The sequence below is a fragment of the Acartia tonsa genome, chromosome 14 (genome assembly GCF_053477335.1).
Source record: "Acartia tonsa isolate MP-2025a chromosome 14, ASM5347733v1, whole genome shotgun sequence".
Lineage (NCBI taxonomy): Eukaryota > Metazoa > Arthropoda > Copepoda > Calanoida > Acartiidae > Acartia > Acartia tonsa.
In genome coordinates, this window is record NC_137273.1 from 28,154,648 (window position 1) to 28,175,332 (window position 20,685).

The 20,685-nt window shown below is 33.7% G+C and overlaps 1 protein-coding gene across 3 annotated transcripts in view; it reads left to right on the forward strand.

Moving 5' to 3' along the window:
* Positions 1-20,685, forward strand: part of LOC145305935 (uncharacterized) — a 29,177-nt gene that overhangs the window by 2,867 nt on the left and 5,625 nt on the right. Inside the window, exons 4-24 of one of the 3 annotated variants that reach the window (XM_080147817.1) lie at positions 215-331; positions 566-635; positions 1,024-1,075; positions 1,343-1,444; positions 1,793-1,900; positions 2,817-2,910; positions 3,419-3,546; positions 3,917-4,071; positions 4,268-4,351; positions 4,852-4,997; positions 6,628-6,785; positions 7,702-7,819; positions 8,327-8,408; positions 9,505-10,457; positions 10,765-10,894; positions 11,555-11,608; positions 12,377-12,485; positions 12,836-12,898; positions 13,782-13,936; positions 14,317-14,356; positions 20,028-20,170. In XM_080147817.1, coding sequence (XP_080003943.1) covers positions 215-331; positions 566-635; positions 1,024-1,075; positions 1,343-1,444; positions 1,793-1,900; positions 2,817-2,910; positions 3,419-3,546; positions 3,917-4,071; positions 4,268-4,351; positions 4,852-4,997; positions 6,628-6,785; positions 7,702-7,819; positions 8,327-8,408; positions 9,505-10,457; positions 10,765-10,894; positions 11,555-11,608; positions 12,377-12,485; positions 12,836-12,898; positions 13,782-13,936; positions 14,317-14,356; positions 20,028-20,170 — 3,061 coding nt within the window. The remainder of the gene's footprint in view (positions 1-214; positions 332-565; positions 636-1,023; positions 1,076-1,342; positions 1,445-1,792; positions 1,901-2,816; positions 2,911-3,418; positions 3,547-3,916; positions 4,072-4,267; positions 4,352-4,851; positions 4,998-6,627; positions 6,786-7,701; positions 7,820-8,326; positions 8,409-9,504; positions 10,458-10,764; positions 10,895-11,554; positions 11,609-12,376; positions 12,486-12,835; positions 12,899-13,781; positions 13,937-14,316; positions 14,357-20,027; positions 20,171-20,685) is intronic. The other 2 variants (XM_080147819.1, XM_080147818.1) reach the window with 2 other exon arrangements.

Consider the following 20,685-nt stretch of genomic DNA (forward strand, 5'->3'; position numbering starts at 1 on the left):
ATCTGGAAATATCTGGGTTTTCAACCTTAAAGGATGACAACTATAAAATTGAATTAACTGCCCATTGTCCCCTCCCTTACTCCCTGATTTCAAATACATATACATAGATGCCTTTTTAAATAATTCTCACTGAGAGGACAACAGACAAACATACCTACAAAATTACTTTGTGTCTAAAGCTTCGCTACTACAACTAATACAATTATATATTTAGGGCTTTTTTCCGAAGAAATCTGTTGAACAAATATACATGTGTGGCCAAGAATAATGTGGGACACTGTTTAATTACTGAATCTACAAGAACTGCTTGCAAACAATGTAGACTGAAAAAGTAAGTAAATACTAGAAAAAACGCATGGTTTCGAAGTTTTAACGCCTTGTCCGATAGTTTTGCTAATAATTCTTATTCGTTGGCTTATTTAAAATTGAAAATTAAACGGTTTGTGTATTGACTCTAATTTTTTCCCATTTCTTTAACATTCATGATAAAGTGCACTTAAACGGAATTTTACCCTCTTATACATCAGCTTTGGACCAACCCTGATATGTTTTTTTCCATGTTCAGATGCTTGGATATTGGTATGAGGCCTGATTTGGTAGATTTGGGATCCTTAGACAAAAATGAAGCAAACAATGTAAGTTTTTATAAAATCTATGAAATCATCAAACTTTTTAAAACTTTTCATAAAACGTAATTTTTTTTTTGATTATTGAATGATTTTCTTTAGTTTAGATAGTAATTACAACTCTATATTGTACACTAGTGGCTTCGCCAAAATAAGTGATGGGAAAAATTAATGTAAAAAATAGGGGGGAAGGGGTGGACGGAAACGTTTTTTTTGTGGGGTCGATAGTGTCGTACCCCCCAAGAGAATAGCTTAGATCTATGATTGCAGTACCTTTTGCTATATTCCCTGCAAAGAAGAGCTGTTACCAAGATCTTAAGCTTCTTACAGAAGACAGACAGATGGAAGGACAGCCATCGTTTTACTTTGTAGTACAGATGCAAAAATATTCATTTAGATTGAGACTGAAGAAAAAACTAATGTCGAAACGATGGAAGTGCCTTTACAAGGTAGATTTATGTTATGTGTTTTGGTTTTTATTTAGTGATAAAATAAATGTATTAAGTATATGCGTATAACATAGACAATTAACTGGGTCTCTGTGTTGGTGACCTTTTTCGTATGCACTTTTTTAGCATTTTGAATTAGATTTTGAGTTAGATTCTAAAATTTAATTAATAGCCCATGTTCCCATTCCTATAATCCTTGAAAATACTGAAAAAATACCAATATCTAAACTTTATACCTATTACGAAGTTTAGATTCCTTTTTTTTAGGAGAGGAGAACGTAGAAACGCAATATTTTGTTTACAGTCCACTGACACAAAGTTATCAACCAATCACTTCTATCAACCATGCGGCTAAACCTGGAGCTGAAGGTAATTTTTTTTAAAGCGAAACCACTCGTTTAATAGGGTATGTATATAAGTAAAGTATACACTATACAATATACATACGTTGGTATATGTATTTAAATTTGAGCAATTTTTCAATTTTTTACGTGTTTAAATCTCAATTTTTGCTCTCGTATTCTATATATTTTGTTATGGATATTAAAGCATAATCGTATCCTAAATACTGAAAATATACTGGTCCCCCAAATTTAATTAACACGTATTTTCATTTGTTGGCCTAGAAACTTGTGTAATTAAAGTTAGCAGTGTCTAAACTTTTAAGAACTGTTATTCTACAAAAGGGCTAATTTTGTTTATGAATTATTTTTGTAGAAAGTTGTATGGAAACACTAGCAGGTCAGCAGCCCCCGCCCGCACACATGAACCATCCAGCAATTTTACCTGGGGCACCATTTCACATCTTTGAAAATCAACATTCAGGTATAAATGTATACCTATGACTATCTAGTATTTACCTAAAGCGTGAGGGAGGTGACATTAGACTCTTATTTAAGATAATATCAAAAGTTTTTTAAAAACGAGTTATTTTATTCATTGGAAAATAAACTTAGGGTATTCTTTTTAAAAGCGAAGCTTTTCTATATTAGGGTCGGTCCGTCCGTCCGTACGTCCGTCACAGAGAGTTAGCTCTTTTCGTTAATTTCAACAGGTTAGAATTGTCCTATCGATTCCAAACTTTGCATGATAATTCCTGTAGTAGTTAGGTATGATTTAGAAAGCGTAGCAACTCTATTATCAATACCAGAATGTCCGTACGTCAATTTGAAACATGTCGTTTTTTTACTTTTTTGACAACAAATTTTTGTATGTTAAAATTATCCGATTCTTCTGATTTTTTGAAAACTGCTTCCTATTATAACAAGGTACAATGATATAAGCAAAGCATCTCTATAAACAAGTCCCAAAAATGTAAGAATGTCCTTAAACAGTATCATCTATTTATGCAGTTTTGCAACAAATATACTTACAATATTGCTAATTCAGTTCTTACAATCTACAAGTGTTAATGTCCGTTTGTCCTACCGTTTCAGTGCTTCGCTTTTATGGATGTTGTCATCCTTGTTTTGATTGGTTTCTGTATTAGCTATTCAACCAACAATTTTGCTCTACAGAAAGGGGTATTATGATAATCATCAATGGGAATTGAGAACAAAAAAAGTGGGAGCTATTTTTTTAGCAATATGTCAATTTCGATTTTCAATTAGGAGTCTTTTTGTCTAGAAAGCTTTTAAGTTTAGCCTGATTGGTTGTTTCTTAAAGTCCTCTAAGCCTTTGAAGTCCACAATTCATTAAAAAAACCTAAAGATTACTTATATTCATTGATCCATGCTATAAGTAGGAACTATGAATGTAGAATACAACGGAGATTTCAATAATATAAAAGAGGAAAAAGTTTGTGTAAAATACAACCAAGATGACGAAGGGCACAGGTCAGATTTTTATAAGGGGTGGGAGGGGGGGGGGGGTGAAGTATCTTGTGATGAGGAGATAGTAACATACCAAATAGGACCGTATATTTTGACTTAACAGAGCATTGTAGCATACTTTATTTAGCAGCTAAGAGTAGACAACATGTTTTGATTCTCAAAGATTTTTAATGTTAAGTGATATCTATTCCTCCTTGGTTGCAGGATCTGTACAATAGACTTCCCATCCATAGAATTATGTGAATTAATAACAGATAACAAATTCTTTGCTTGCTCGACCTTTGTCTAAAAGTCCAGCAGTGCCTGATTATGGTGGTATTGATTATGACACTATAATAATATAATCTTACTATTAATGTCACATGTCAGGCCTAGCAGTGTTAGGTTACATGTTTAAAATCTTAAGCTTGACGCGGTGTGTTCAAGATTTGTACCTGACACCTTACAACATGCGAGCTTCCTAACAATAAGGCTATTACCATGCGTTACGAGCCAAACAAATTTTGTTTAGGTTGGTTTGCGAGTTTCTTCAGATGCAAAGAGAAATGAGTTATGAAGAACACAGAGCTTTAAATAATGAAAATTATAATCAATATGATAGAGAGAGTAAACAAGAATACAACATAAAAAATCAATTAGGTTCAGTCATTTAGATTTTCGTTGAAAAAAAGTGGTTTATGGTATTAACTTATAGATCTTCTGTCAAGATTCCACACATCGATTAATATTTGCCTTACCATGTCAGTATAATAAAAAAAGCAATTTTAAATTCCAGTTACATTTGACAAAAAGATTTAGTAAAATATGTAAAAATTACCACAAAGTTTAGTTTTTGGGTAAAATAGTTATTCTTGAAATGAAATATTCTAATCCCCTCAAAGATGTATGTCTTTTACTCCTAAACCATTATTTTAATATTTGTTTTTCTTTTAAATTTTGTATTGAGTATCTGTGAAACATTAGGTTTATGATATTAATTTGCAAAACCTAAATGACTCCTTTTCTATAGATACAAATGAAACTTCAGCTGAGAACAATCTTAATGTTAATGATAATGATGCTATTGATAACAATCTGACTACTGAAGAAAATTATGATTACAATGAAACAATTGAAACTTTAAAGATGTCTATTATTAGAGATGCCCAACTAATTAGGGAACAGGTTAGTTTTGTTCTTTAAATTTCATTTGTACAAACATGAACAAAGAATTTTTTTTGCTCTAAGTTCCAAAAAATTAAAATCTACCAAGGCAAAATTCTAGTGAATAATTTAAAATTATAATAGTAAGTTATTAGTTATAAAACAAAATACACATTTCTTAAATTTTTTTAAAGAATTAGATTTTCATTTTTCTTAGGAGGAAGAAAAGTGTTGTATTGAGATAAGCAAGATTTTTGATGCAGTTTTTGAAGAAGAAAAACAGAGAAAATTGAAAGAAAAGGTAAATTAGTTTGACATGAATAAAAAAAAACATTTTTGGTTTTGAATTATTTCTAAACAGCTTTAAAACTGATTTTGTCCTTAATTTTGAAATTGATGGCTGTTAATTTCTGTGCAACTTACCTTTTTACCTCAAATGGTTGCGGCTACTGTCCGTCCATGTCACTTTAACGTCAGTTTAACGTCACAGGACTAATAACCCAGGATAACTAAAGGAGCCAAATTTCCTTCCTTTCTGTCTTAACACCCACACCCATCAGCCAACCAACTCTTTGATTGCACGACCTTTGGCTGGAAGTCCTAACTGAGCATGGTAGTGAGTTGCGCCTGTTTTGGACCAAGGCATTCTCATATTCTAACTATTTATGTAGAGCACATGACATAGCAGCAGTAGGAACCAATTTTTAACGTCTTTATTTATGGCGCGGTTTTAAGCAGAGATTAGCACCTATCTCCCCGACGACGAGCGGATACAACTTACATAAAACGGTTTTTTTTTAGAAGAAGCCAGTGTCAGTTGTGAGGCCATACAGTAGAGAATCAAGCGTTAATAAAAGCAATAAAAACAAATCTACAGATGGAAATCAATCATTATTTATCATAAGAAATATAAATGGAAGTAATCCTGTTAGAAATAGTGGAAACAGGTAAGGAGTTGATTATCTTACATTTGGCCTTATTTCCATAAAACTCATGAGTATGACTCAAACTGGTTTCTATGCTTAAATTGTTAGCATTAAGTAAATTATCATGGTAACGTTTTCAAAACTAATCTTCTTCAAATTGCTCCTAAAGGCGTAATTTGGTTTAGCAACCCCTTAAAGGGAACTATGCACGAACGAGAGCAAGTGCTTCTAATCACCTTCCAGCAGTGATTCTAAATGTTTTTTTTCTAAATATATACTGGGGTTTTGTTTGATAGTGTTATACCAAATAAAAAAAATTATTTTCACCATGGTTTTGTATGAATAAAACTTTAAAATGTAAAGCATTTTTGGTGCTTGCTTACATGTGAAGACCGGAGCACCGAAAACCCCCCCCCCCCCCGCTTAGTTTTGACAAAAATCAAAAATAAGGGGGGGGGTAGTTTTTAACCCCCCGCTTAGTTTTGACAAAAATCAAAAATAAGGGGGGGGGGGTAGTTTTTAACCCCCCCCTTAATTTTGAAGAAAATCAAAAATAAGGGGGGGGGTAGTTTTTTCACTGTACAACACGCCAGAAAGTTGAGTGAGGTAAATCAAGTAAATCCAGTATACCAGAGGGGAAACCTTATTACAGGGATATTCATGTTTTGGGGCATAATTTCCTTATCTATTGACTGATTTTAGTAAAAGGTTTTAATTTTGCACAGTGAAAAAACTACCCCCCCCCCTTATTTTTGATTTTCTTCAAAATTAAGGGGGGGGTTAAGTCTTTGCCTTGCTGAGCTTTTTTCCTCCTTGCCGTTTTCCAGACATTAAAAAACTACCCCCCCCTTATTTTTGATTTTTGTCAAAACTAAGCGGGGGGGTGGGGGTTTTCGGTGCTCCAGTCTACCACATGTAAGCAAGTACCGCATTTTTTGATGAAATATCATCAAATATTTTGTTGAGTTCGAAGGTTTAAATAAAATAACACGCTAAAACACACAAATAAAATTGTTTACAGTATTACCAGTTACCATCTCTTTTTCTAGATTAATATTTTTCATTAAAAAAGTATTGTGTCACAACAGTTTGAACTCTACAAAACAGTTGATGATATATAGTCACAAAATGTCTAACATTTCAAAGTTTTTTCATATAAAACTATGATGAAACTTATTTTTAAAAATTGATATCCTTATACTGAAGTAACAGGATGTTTGTATGTCTGTGTATCTGTGTGTCTGTACCGAAGGATCTCGCTTACCACTGAACCGATCGGGTTCTCCTAAACAGGGAAGATTCTCATAGGTCCTGGGAAGGTTTATAACTATTTTGGGGGAGGGTACCACCACCCTTCCAAGAGAAATCGAAAAAAAATGAAATATTCTTGCCGCATAGTGTCGCTAGGGTATAAATGTCTCTACGTAGTGTAGTGGCGCTGCGTAGAGACATGAATTTAAGAATTTAACAGCTGATTGACCATAGACAAATTATTTCTCAAATTAGATATTTAAATTTAAAAAAACATTTAAATGCCACTAGATGCCTCTAGGGGCGTAGCCGCTAGTAACGATATAAAACATAACCCTAGTATATTCACCAAAAAACATTAAGAATCACTTGCTCTCGTTCGTGCATAGTCCCCTTTCAGATTAACTGTTAGTCCAAGGAACATGGCAACATCAAGTGTACCACCATCACCACTGTCAATTAAATCAACATCAAGTGTACCTTCATCACCACTATCAAATGCATCTACTCATCCAACTTTACTTTCTCCTCCATTATCAAATCCTCCTCATAATATACAGGAATAGAATAGAAATTATTAATATTAGCGCAGCTACTCTAACTAAAGTATCTCAATCAATGTCTCAAGTTTAACTACTTTGGCTTTCAAGGTTTTGTAATTTGTATAACTATTTTAATTATACTTTGTTTTCTGAACTTTTTTACTGAAGCTAATGTTAACTTCTAATGGTTTGATACTCTATAGGCATCTTATAGAAAGATTTGGGGTGGAGGGCATTATCTTATATTAAAGTTTCAGAAATGGGTATTTATCTTTTTTTTAACTAAGGGGGGGGGGGGGTTTAATGCAACCATCTCGTAATCAATGTATAAATAGCACTTAAAATTCGAATTTTGATCTGAAATTTTGCATGAGTAATCCTTGGTAGATCTATTTTCCCTAAATCGAAAAAAAAGTTGAAAAAGTAACGGCTAACGGCTCAGCCGTTTAGCCGTTTTTTGGCTATTTTTAGGGCAAATCTGTCATAAATTACGTAGAAATCAACTTTTTGAAACATATTTTTGCTTTAATTCATGTGAAATGATACAAAAAAAACATTTTTTAGATTTCTAGTACCAGCAACTACCGGCTAGAACCGTTTGAAAACGTTTTGGATCGGAAAAAGAGCATTATGTGGAGAGAGGTTTCGTGATGGATTTCGCTTGAAAATACCCAACAAATGGCTAAACGGATGAGACGCCAGCCGTTAGCCGCTACTTTTCCAACTTTTTGTTCGATTTAGGGAAAATAGACCTACCAAGGATTACTCATGCAAAATTTCAGATCAAAATTCGAATTCTAAGTGCCATTTATACATTCATTACGAGATGGTTGCATTACCCCCCCCCCCCCCCCCCCCCCCTTTACTAAAAGCCTAATTTGAAAAGGACTAGCTGAGATCCTATTTTAATACTTGAACTATTCTATTTGACTAGGCAAATGAGGCATCACTATCATCGATACCACTAACCGTACCAGAAGCCTCGAGTTTCTTGACAACTGTAGCACAAAGAGCTTTGTTAACAGCGTCCCCGTCTTCTCTGGCACACAGGCAGGGCTCACATCCCTTATTTTTTTCAAATGGAGCAGATGTTTAGTTGACATTAAAAATGAGAGAAAATCATGTAATAAGAATTTCTTTGCTTTTAGAGCATTAACGGCAGACGGGCGGTAAAAAAAACATAAAGACTAGATGCGCACTGGTCATAGCATTTTTCACTAAAAATTTCAGTTGTCTCTCTTATAAAGCAGCCAAGAAAATCACATTTTCTCCTTAGAGTTACGGACGGACGGAAAACTAAATAAGTAACTTCTTAAGTAGCGCAGCTAATCTATAATTAATTATTTCTGTCTATCTGTTCTTATTTAAGGCTAACTGTTTCAGAAAAGTAATCCTTTGCGTGTATTTTTTTCCACCTGTAACTTCAGCAATGTTGTTCCCACTATGGGGATAAGACTTCTTATATTCTACTTCATACAAATAGTCTACTCTGAATTTTCTATTAAATTTAATTAGAATAATTGGTGTTTTTAAAAAATAAGGGAAATAACACCATAGGCATTTAATGACGTCACCTCATCAAATAACAAAATCTACTTCAAGTCCAAGAACAAATATTGGTCAAGTTGTTCTATCCAGGAATGAGAATTATAATAAATAAAGTCAGGGATAGAGAGATGGGACAATGGATCTAAGATTCATTTTCTTGGCTGTCCTAGACTTAGGATACTGGAACTAATGCAACTTTTCTTATTTGGGCCAATTTTAAAGACTTTCGGAACTAGCTTACATAATGCCGCTGAATTTGTTATCAACTTAGCAGACATAAATCAATGAAAATAATCAACACAATTTTTAGCAGACAGATAATTTATATTATTCCTGTATCCCTGAAGTGTGGCTTCGAAACTATTATTATCTGCTTGATTAGAACCAGCTATACTGAAAAACATAAATAGCATTTTTTTACAGACATTTTTCTACGAATACAAAAATGAAAAATCATAAAATTGATACCAGTATTTTTAGCGCGGGTCTTTTGCCCCCTAAAGGTTAACAAAACTGGTTTACTTCTTATAATTTTTCATTTTTTAAATTCGCGGAAAACTGTCTACAAGACGTTGCGATAATAAGTAATAAATGAACACTTAATTGATTTAATAGTGATGAAGTAAAAGTTGCTAAAAAAAGAATAAAATAATAATAAACTAAAGATTCTTAAACAAACATCCATTTCATACTTATATTTACAAATTTTACATACATACATTATGACATTTAGGTAGATATTTTAATGTGAGGGGGAGATTTGAAATCTGCGTCAAATTTTAAGGATTTTTTTTATAAAATTCGTTTTTTGTATAATTCTTTATCTAAAAGCGGAAATGCATTTTAAGTTAACTAATTTTGACCAATAGGATAGGTGGATTTTAAACTACCTGCGCTGTAATTGGTTGAATGATGTACGACATCCAATCAGAGCGCAGATTTTTTAAATCCACCAATCACAGATGCCAAAATTAATTAATTTAAATTGCATTTCCGCTCTTAGATAAAGAATTATAGAAAAAACGAATTTTATAAAAAATTCTTAAAATTTGATGCAGATTTCAAATCTCTCCCTAACTTTAAAATTCCGGAAAACTTATATATCTTACTGTGCCTGTTTATGAGATTAGTCCAAAAGGGATTTTTAAGAATTTTTACCTAATAATCTCATTGACACGTTACGCAGTAGATCCGCGCCAGTTAGTGAAATGCCGTCATCACCTGTTTTAAGAACAGCGGTTACATCATCTCCTGTTCAATCTTCAGCTTCTTCATCAAATAATCATTCTCTTGACCTTATTAGACAGCAGCATGAGATAATACGACAACAAGAGCAGCTCATACTACAGCAGAGAAAACAGATTGAGGTACAGCTGGCCATTTTACAACGTCAACAGGAGGCTACAAATGAAGAGAAGAATGATCGTCAAAACAGCCAAGAAGTGAGTTCTGCTTCTGATTTATCACAGCAATTAGATATTGATCAGCAAAGTCAAGTTTCGGCGAATAATCTTGATTATTCGACCTCTCCAAGTCAATTGTCACAATCAAGTCAAGATACTCAATTAGCTTCGCCTCAACATTCAATGATGGCAACTTCACAACAGCTAACAAGCTCAATGGCACAAGATCACCTGTTGCAATCAATCAATCAACCTGATCAGCTGTCTCAAACAGTCAATCAACAAGAACAGCTGTTGCAATCAATCTATCAACCTGATCAGCTGTCGCAATCTATTAATCAGCAGGATCAGATTTCGCAATCAAACAAGCAACAAGATGAGCTGTTGCAATCAATCAATCAGCAAGATCAGCAGTCCCAATCAATAAATCAACAAGATCAGCTGATACTGAATCCTATAAGGATAGATGAATACAAAAACCAAGGACTGTTTTTAAATAGTCACATAAATCCACAGCAGTCTCACAATCTTGATATTCAGGAACATTTCAAAAATGTAGAGAACATGGAGAGTTCAATTAAAAATGAAGGCAATATTGTTCATCGTGCTCTTGAATCTGTGGGTAATATTCATCTGGATCCTCTTGAAGGATGTTCAACATTTGATAAACAAGTAGATAGAAATGTACTGAGGAAAAGATCACATTCTGAAGACTTATATACAATAAAAAAACTAAGGTTATTTTTTAGATTTTGATCAAACAAAAAGACAAAAGTTTTTTTACACTCTCCCCCTCATGTTATGAAGGATTGCATTTAGAATATATTTAGGTACTAAATAACTAAATAATTGGAGGATATTACATAAACGCTCAAGGGTGGGTGGGGGGGGGGGGGGATTAAGGGGTGTTTACCCCCCTCAAACTTTAAAAGTTATTAAAATACATTAGATTACCCCACTCAAAATTTTAAAACCCCGCATTTTACCCCCTCAAAAAAAGCTTGGACGTCCTCTAGATAGTATCAATTATGGCTTATTTCCTAGGACTGAAAACGAGGAGGAAAAAGAGGAGATAGAAATTGAAGAAGTGGAAAGACACGCTACAAGTACAATGACCATACTTCAAACTAAGAAAGCTGGAAAGGTCGTTGTGCCAAAATTTAGAAAATTTAAGGTTGGTAAATTGGTTCTTTTTTTATAAATTATGTTTTTTGTTTTAAAGTAGATCACTCTTGATGTTCAATTTACCGTAGGTAGTATATAGTATCTTATCTTACACTTTTAAAAAGATGTTCTATAATTTTTGTTTTTTCGACATTTCGAAAAAAAAAGAATTGATCTCTAAAGGTTGGTCTCCAAATACCTAGTCAATAAGTTTACCTAATTGTTTCAATTATTTTTGTACATTTGCACTAGTAGCCTCTAGGAATAAAGCCCAAAAGCACCCCTGAAACATTTATAAAGATTCTCTGAAAAAGTACAACCCTAACGGACCAGCAATTTCCAAGATAGTTTACTCTAGACAGAAAAACTTTACTACTGTATTGTTTAGAACTAGCTGCTCCTCTCCTAAAGGCCTTTAGGTGCACTTGAGAAGGGAGGGGTGGGGGATGGGTTTAATTCGACACCCCACCCTTTTTTGATTTTAGCTTAAAATTTTGTGGAGGTTATTTTTTGAGGAAAGGGAAGGGGGAGAGGTTTTTTTTATCTAGGGATGATCTCATAGGAGGATTGTGGGTGGAACCTCCTCCAAAATAGTTATAAACTCTAAGAGTTCCTGATACAGACAGACAGACACATATCCTGTTACTTTTATATAAGGATAATTTTTCAGGTACCCTACCTGGAGTTTACAGTTGAAGAAGAATTCTTAGTTACACACATGATTGTACGTACATTTCTATTTAATTTTTTCTCTTAAGTAGCGAAGCTGCTCTTTTAAGTATGTCCGTCCGTAACGCTATGGCGTAAATGTGATTTTTCTTGGCTGCTTTGTAAGATATACAGCTGAAAAAAGACTGCTGCAGGTTCCAGGTTGCCCTGTTCATTCCAGTTTTGTCTTTTCTGGCCTCCTGGTCGGTTAGCCATCCGGATGGATGTTCCCGCTTGGACCACGTGGAGGTCCGACCATACCCCAAGCTTAATGATTTGCTTTGCTTCATATAGATGTTGTCATCCTCGTTTCTTGTTTGTCTAATTTCCCTAAATTGAACAAAAAATTGGAAAAGTATTTTTTTGCTATTTTCAGGGCGAATCTATCATTAATTATGTTGGAATCAGCTTATTGAAACATATTTTTGTTTTGATTCATAATAAATGATACTTATTAAAAACATTTTTTTAAATTTCTAGTACCAGCCGCTTACCGGCTACTCTAGATCCCGCTGAAAACGGCTGGGAGCTGCCAAGAGTAGATTGTGTAGATAGGGCTTGTGACGGATTTGCACTAAAAATAGCCAAAAAAAATGTATAAAAGGCTCATCCGTTAGCCGTTACTTTTCAAACTTTTTGTTCGATTTAGTGAAAATAGGATTAGGTACTCATGCCAAGTTTCATGAACAAAATTTGGATTCTAAGTGCCGTTTAAGTGCTATGTACGAGATAGTTGCGTTACCCCCCCCCCCCCCGCTCCCTATTAAAACTTGATGATTTATAGGAAGCCAGGAATATGCTGAGTAATGAAGAAATGTCCTACTATATCAATATAAAACCTGAAACTATTTTTGAATTCAATAATGTCTGGACTGAAATTGTAGACAACACAGGTATTTATGTATTTACAGAAAATCATTATAGAAACTAAATGGTTTTTTTATCGGGTTTGAAAGCAAAAGCTTTAAAAAGGGGAAATTTTTAGGAGCACATCCACTCTATAACTAAGGTATGTCGAGCTTCTCTTGTAGCTCTAAACGTAAAAAGAAAAGAAAAATATATTTTAGGTTTTAGGGGGCCGGGGTTTTCTATTTTAGATAAGATTCTCTAGGGAGGCTCGAGTTATTCACTATTCACTCTTCCCAGAAAATTATATCACTGCTCTGGACATATATGCAATAAGCTTCACTAATTGATATAAGAAATGTGAATTTATGTTTATTTGACCACTTTCTTATTTTAGCACCTTCCTTGAACAAGTATATAAGCGTGCTGGATAAATTAAAACTTGTTTCAATGAAAATCTGTAAGTATTTTTGTAAAGTTATTCTGTAAAAAAAAATTGGATCATGGAAAGGAAACGAAGTAGCGGATTTAGTCGTATTTTCACAGTATCTTTTCTCCTATTTTAGCTATTCTAGCTAGCTAGTGTGTTAGTGGCGTTTGTTAGTTCATCTACTGGGAATCATCCTTGAATACTAGGTTGACTGAAAAAGTCCCTAGGATTTGATGTGACTTCATTGTGTCGTTGTCAAAACAGCGCCACGTCCTGTGCCTTGGTTGCATTAAAAGTCGCAATAATATCGTGGCAAAAATCACGAAACCTTAACTCCCCATCCATAAGGTTGAAGTGTAAATTACCCACAAGCCCTAATTAAAGTGTCAAGGGAAATGATGGGAAGAATGCAAACTCGAATCCGCGTCATACTAAAGACGTTAAAATGGTACCTACCTGCTCTGTTCGGCACAGGACATCAAATAGTTTGAGTAGGGGGAATGCATTGGCCCCAAACAGGCGCAACTCACTACCATGCACAGTTAGGATCTCCAGACAAAGATCGTGCAGTCAAAGGGTTGGTTGTCTGCAATGGGTATGAGGTGAAGGACCAAGAGTCTGGCCTTGAGTTGACAAGTTGACTGTTCAGTCCAAGTGCAACTTACCCACACGACATTGACATTGACATATCCCTAATCAACCTAGCAAAAGCAAATGTGAAAATACTGCGAAACCCGCTACTTCGTTTTCTTTCCATTATACAAAAATTCATATTTTTCTTTGGTTTCTCTGTAAATTATATCTTTTTATTTTTACACAAACCAGATTGTTTGCTTATTTTTTTAATATTATAATTTCTAATGGTTGTTGTAAAAAAATAACTCTGGCTCAATTTTTAAAATTAATTTTTCAGTGTCTAAAAACCAGCACACCCTGATTCCGAAAAGCTTTGGCAAGTTTCCCGCCAATTTTCTGACGAACCTGATTGAGTACTCCATCGACAGCTGTGTTCAACTGGAACATGCTATTTTCTTCTCCGACAAAACCTCCCCGGACCTATATACACAGGCACAATAGTCACTCTTTACCTGAAGGGGAATAGATTGATTGAGCACTTGATTTTTTTTGTAATTATAATAGATATATTATACCTAGATAATCCATCTGACCCCATTATTTGTCAATCTTAAACAGGGATATTTTTGAAGACAAAAATCTTTGTTTACAATTTGTTATACCTATACGAGTTAGAGGCGACGAAATTTGAGTATATTTTTTTCGACGATAGAATTTTTAATAAAATATTTATAAATAACTTAGGTATAAGTTTTGTCATTTTACAAGGGAAGAAATTTTTACACGAAATAAGAAAATATTTCTCTAGAGTATCTCTATTGTAATTATTTTGTTATTTAAACTTGAAATGTGAACTATTGCGCTGTTATCAGGAGCTTTATGGGCATCTTGTGGATTTATCTCCCGAATTTAGTAAGCGTTTCCCTTTTTTATTTCTAGTACACACCCTGCCTTAACCATTTAAAGGATAGAAAAAAATTACCATCAAAACGGACAATGCAGCATTTAAATAGGACCAAGAGCCAAGTAGAATCCATTGAGAATGAAATCCTAGCTGCTCCTTCTTGGCAGATATTTCTTTTTTTAAATTTAAGGTGAAAAACATTAAATTCACTGAATATACCAGGTAATTCTACTTTTAATACAGGAAGATAAGATGTGTTTCTGTAAATTGTGCTTGATAGAATACTTTTGTAACACAGATAAAATTTTATTAAAGTGAAATTAATGAAGCAGTTGTGATTTGACTTGAATTTGGTTAACTTGTCTTGTGATTTAATCGTTTTCTTTTTAATCTCAAACATTAGGGTATAGAATTCTTTACATATTGTGCATGTGCTTCAAATAGAGATAAACTAGAAAAACATTCTCTCAATCAACCAATAGGATTACTGTGGAAGAGAAATCTGGCTATTTTATTTGTTGATATGTGTACAGATTTTTGCATGGAAGATATAGATTTTTTCATTTCTTCCCTTGTTTAAAGTAAAGCATATAAGAAAACATATATATGATAAAGAAAGCCTTCTAAAAATCATATTGTTTAAATTTCTTTTCTGTATTACTTAAATGGATCATACATAACAAAAAATAAACACAGGTAATTGTTTTAAAGAATTTTGATGGATTATAGGACCTATTTGACAAACTAGATATACTTTATCTATTTGGCTAAGATATGATTTACAGGTTATTTGAATGCTGTATGATAATCCATGGAGCTAATTTTCTATTACTTCAAAAAGTACTCTTTAAAATGAAAATGGAAATTTAAACCTGCCTTTTTTTTAACAAACCCCTAGTCCAGGTTATTGTATACAGAGAAGCTTAGGGTTTAACACAAATCACTCTAGTAGTTAGTGAGAATCTAGTTTACCTAAATGCATGTTTAAAATCATCAACCAGGCTCTCATCTCTTCAGATGTCAGCTGGTTTTGAGCTTAAACTAGTATTAATTACTTTTTCAAAGGTTTGTTTATGATCAATGTACAATTCAAATTTGACTTAAACCTCAGCTTTGTCAAGTTCAGATTGTATTACCTAATGAACTTCTGTATCTCCAAAAAATTCATATTATTTATATAAGCTTTACCTTGAAAGGTTGTACCATGATAACCTTTTGAAGAAAAAAAAAACACTTTAGCAAAGGGTTGTTTAACTACAAGACTTGCTTTTGCTGTGCTGTAGCAATGTTTATTGTGCTTGAGATCTTCAGTGAATTGAATCTCTAAATGGTACCAAACATTGAGGACAGGGAAATGAACTTCTGATGTCTGAAGAACTACAGCAATCAAATTGCTTTGTAATCAGACACTCTCCAACTAGGGCTGTGCAAAACCCGGGTTTTTTTAAAAATACCCCGGGGTCGTGGAAAATAGGGGTTTTACCCGGGTTTTAGGGGTTTCTTGGGTTTTTTGGGGTATTTTGGGTTTTTATAGTTTTTATACTGTAAAAGCTTGAATAATATATTATATATAATTATATAATATGTAATAGACGATTCTTTCTATGGCGCAGCGAGTTTCATAGTATTTTCACTAGGGTTGGGCCGGATACTTTTTTGGCCGGATACCGGATATCCGGCTGATTTCAAACGCCGGATATCCGGTAACCGGCCGGATATCCGGCAAATATCCGGTTTTCCGGCCAAATTACCGGATATCCGGCCGGATAACCGGCCAAATTACCAGATACTAAAGTAGCAAAAAAAAATTTCTTCAGAAATCTTATATAAATTTACATAAAGGTAAACTTGTTCAGAAAAAATGTTCTTCTAGCTTCAATAATAAGAAAATTATACCTAGCCATTTAAAATTTTAAAAAGCAGAGATTTTTGGTGTAAAGTATAAAAAATATAGAGCCAGATATCCGGCCGGATAGTTTCAATATCCGGTATCCGGCCGGATATTGAAAATGGCCGGATATCCGGCCCAACCCTAATTTTCACAGTAGCTTTTCTCTTATTTCTACCCCTGCGGGGCAATCATTACCCCTTAACTAACCTAACCTAAAATAACCTATTAATAGCTACTATAAAAATACAAAGAAAACCACTGTGCCATGAAACCAATTAGGTCCATTCTTTTAATATTTAGAAACAGGCTAGGACATAAGAAAGATGAAAAGTTGGCTGCTATTTACAGGAAAAATAGAAAAAATGCAAAAATCTAAAGATCCTAAAACTGAACGTGCTTTCCTTGCTGGTATATCTCTTCCTGAGCCCGTGACAATGGCAAAATCAAGCACAGCAGTCTATTCCTTTGTTAAATACATGCAAGGGGTCAATGAAAAACATATTTTTTTTATATAAACAATGAAAAATAAACTTATTTTTGAAACAATTTTACTTTATTTTAATAAAACCCCAAAAACCTAAAACCCCTTGGGTTTTTTAAGGTGGGTTAAAGGGCAAAAAAACCGTGTGGGTTTTGGGGTGGGTTTTTTATCTGCCAACCCTGTCTCCAACTAAAGGTAACTTCCTTAGATCAAATATAAATCAAAAGTTGCTGTCTGATTCTGGAACAAGATCTTGTAGATGCTGTAGGTTGGGGCTTATTGCTATGAAACATTAATAAGATTTAATTTGTGTTAGAAAAGTATCCTATTGAGCACAATTTACAGAAACACATCTTATATTCCTGTATTTAAAGTAGAATTACCTTGTATATTCAGTGAATTTGGTGTTTTTCACCTTAAATCTTAAAAATGAAATATCTGCCAAGAAGGAGCAGCTAGGATTTCATTATCAATGGATTCTACTTGACTCTTGGTCCTATTTAAATAATGCATTGTCCGTTTTGATGGTAATTTTTTTCTATCCTTAAAATGGTTAAGGCAGGGTGTGAGTATCAAAGTTACTCTTGAATTTATTGGTTTCTAAAGTTTTACTAAAAATAAGAAAATTTAATATTGTTTTATTCCTGTAAAGGTCCTTTATGTACTATTAGCGGCTATGTCCTAAGAGGCCTCAAGGGGCACTTTAGTAAGGGGAAAGGGGGTTGCTGGGTTTTTGAATTTATTATTTTAAAAGTAAAATTAATTTGGTTGACGAATAAATTTATAGTATAGATGTATAAAGAGCTTACTATTTGATTTCCAATTGCAAAGACCTAGAGCGTTGCAGACGAAAATTAATTTCATTAAACTTTGCTTTCTAATTTCAGCTGTTAAATGCTTTCTTCTGCTTTTTGAAAAAGAAAGGGACAATTTTTGTGTAAAATTGCCATTTCTGTCTAAACTTCAGTGAAGTATTTAAAACTGCCATTATCAATTTCTCACAACTAGGCTCCTGACTATACAATTATATTCATAATCATCTTTTCCGATTTACAATTGTCTTAACCATAACACTTTGGTTAAGTGTGACTTCCGAATTTGCGGGAAGTTCTAGAGATCTTAGTCTTACAAGGCAAAACCCCCAACACCAGGAACCATCAAGTTTCAACAGCAGGTTTGAGTATAGATTTATTGACACAAACTATTTCAAAGTCCTGAAATTACAAAATCAATTAATACAAAATTCCAGTTTTTATATCCACACAATATTATTTGCTTTTTAAAAATCTTTTTTTCTACGGTTAAAGAATCTTTGGGTACGTTGGCTTTAAAGGAAAATTATTTGGTTTAATAGATCATTGTCAAATGCATAAATATAAGCACATAAAAATTACTTAAACATAATATTTGAATAATAATAAAGTTCCACGTGTAGCTGGCTAAAGCCTTAAAACTTAATAAATCCGTCCTATATGCCATACAATTTATATAAAAAATGAAGAAAAAACTACCTGAAGTTCTTATGGTTTAAGCACCTGGCATACTAGGGTTATTCACGCACTATGAGACCAATGATAGGCCTGACTCAATTCTCCGAATGTCCTTATCCACACACATGTAATTCAGAAGTAACGTGGAGAGACCCAAACATAAACAACAATCTTACAATGCCGCAACTCTTTAGGAAAAATTAAACAAAGACGACATTTTTTCTGGATTGGAATTATAGAATAAGGAAATTAATTTCGATCTTGATAAACACAAAGCTTCCTCGAAAAGAGGTTAAGACAACAATACTGCATTTTTAAACCTAGTTATTTGTGATTAATACAACATTTTTCCTAATGATGTGAATACTTTGTTGCAAATCAAAATTATCAAGTTTTTAGTGACATCTAGCGACAAATGTAGAACTAATATATTGCAGATGTTCCCAAATTTATTTTTTGCCTGAATTTACGTTGTTTTCAATTATTTTTCCATAAAGGGTTGAGCTCTCTGTCAGGTGGTGGCAAATTAACTATGTCCTTATTTTAAGTAATTGGGTTATTGTCAGTTTTATGAGATCAGTAGATATTTTTAAAAATATTATTCAACAATTGAATAGTATTTAGACAATGCAAAACAAATTCAACTAGGATGAATGCAAATATCATTGCAGCTCATACATAGACGTCCAAGAAAAGGGGTAAAGGGGTGTTCACCCATTTAGACTTTGAAACCCCACAAGTTTTTTAAAAACACGTTAGATTTCTCCCCTGAAACGTATGGAACCCCTCATTCAAAGTAAAAAGCTTGGGCGTCCTTGTGTTCACATTAGTTTCCAATATGCTCTTTGTTCTTTTGCCAGCACCCGGTTGTATTTACATTTTTGAAAGATTCAGCTGATTTGAAAGACCCAACCCACAGAAGGTACAAGGCCTTTGAGAAAGGAACAGGGTTACAAATACTATTTATCACTCTATATATATTACTTTAATGGTTGAAGTGTGTGAGACTTTCAAACCTTGTACTGTAGGGAGGCAGGGAGTAAGGGAGGGGACAATGGGCAATTAATTCAATTTAAGAGTTATCGCTAAAAGACTATGAAATCCAGAATAATCCGGAAAATATGAAGGAAATTGTAAAGGGAGAGGCAGAAAACTATAGAATAAGAAAAGAGTTCCAAGAAAAAAGCATTCATTTGAAAATTAGATTACAAGCAAATCAAACTGGCATAATCATTCTGTAATTAATAACTATAAAAATCTCCCTGGAACCCATTCAACCCATCGCCCAATAACCCAAAATTTAATTGGGTTCTTAGAATGGTTATTAAACAAATATCACGATAAAGTTTTTATCTATGAAATGATATTTTCAAATGAGAAATGAGAGAAAAAAATTGTTAAAATCAGCCACATCATAACAAATTAAGTTTATTGATACTTTTCTGCTAGATATTCAAAACTAACACACGAGTTGCGGCATTGGTTGCGCAAGTACCCAAAGTCAGCCAGAAACTGCTAAATTCTTGTACATTCCAGTTAAGCCAGTACCCAAAGCCTGAGACTCGAAAAAATTGAATATTCCATCCATTGTCCCCTCCCTTACTCCCTGGTAGGGAGGGGGTGTAACTTTTTTGTATGGTTTATTTCTCCTGGATAATCCCAAAAGAGATTTAAACCTTATCGGTCCAATGAGATACACACAGATACATCTTATTACTTCAATATGAGGGTTATCTCAGCCTTAGAAATCTATAATCACAGGGGTCTTATTCACTTCACTATTTTTATCTAGCCTTGATTTATTTTTCATTTTTCAGAGGTATTTTATGAGAAACACTTCCAGTGCAAGAAGCAATATCCTGCCATATCCATGAACAGTTTGTCCCTACTGAAGAGTCCTTGGTGCTCGTCCTACGAGGATGAACAATTCTACGTGAATACCATCAGTCAATTGGGCGAGGTTAGACAATTGGATCATGGAAAGTAAACGTAAAGCGGGTTCCGTCGTATCTTCACAATAGTTTTTGATAGGTTACTTAAGGTTAGGTAAATGTTAATGATTGCCCCGCAGGGTTAGAGCCCCCCTGCATTGGCTAGATATAGGAGAAAGGCTACTGTGAAATATGACGAAACTGCTACTTCGTTTTCTTTTCATCGTCTTTTATTTTTTATGCTAATTAAATTACCTTATTCAATGAATATCTATACAAGCCAATGATTCGATTGAGCTCTGAAAAAAAAGAAATTATTTATGGTTTTACAAACGGCTTTCCGAGGATATAGAAAGTACAATTATAAGATTAAAACCGAGGTTATATTCGTAGAAAGCTGGATATAATACAATGCTAGACATAGTTTTTTCGTATGGATGAGAACCGGTTCCTATCCACCGGATTCGAATGAATACGAGAAAAATAAGGAAAGTTTTATAGAACAGATTTATTACCAAAGATGGTACCTATATCAGTAAAAATA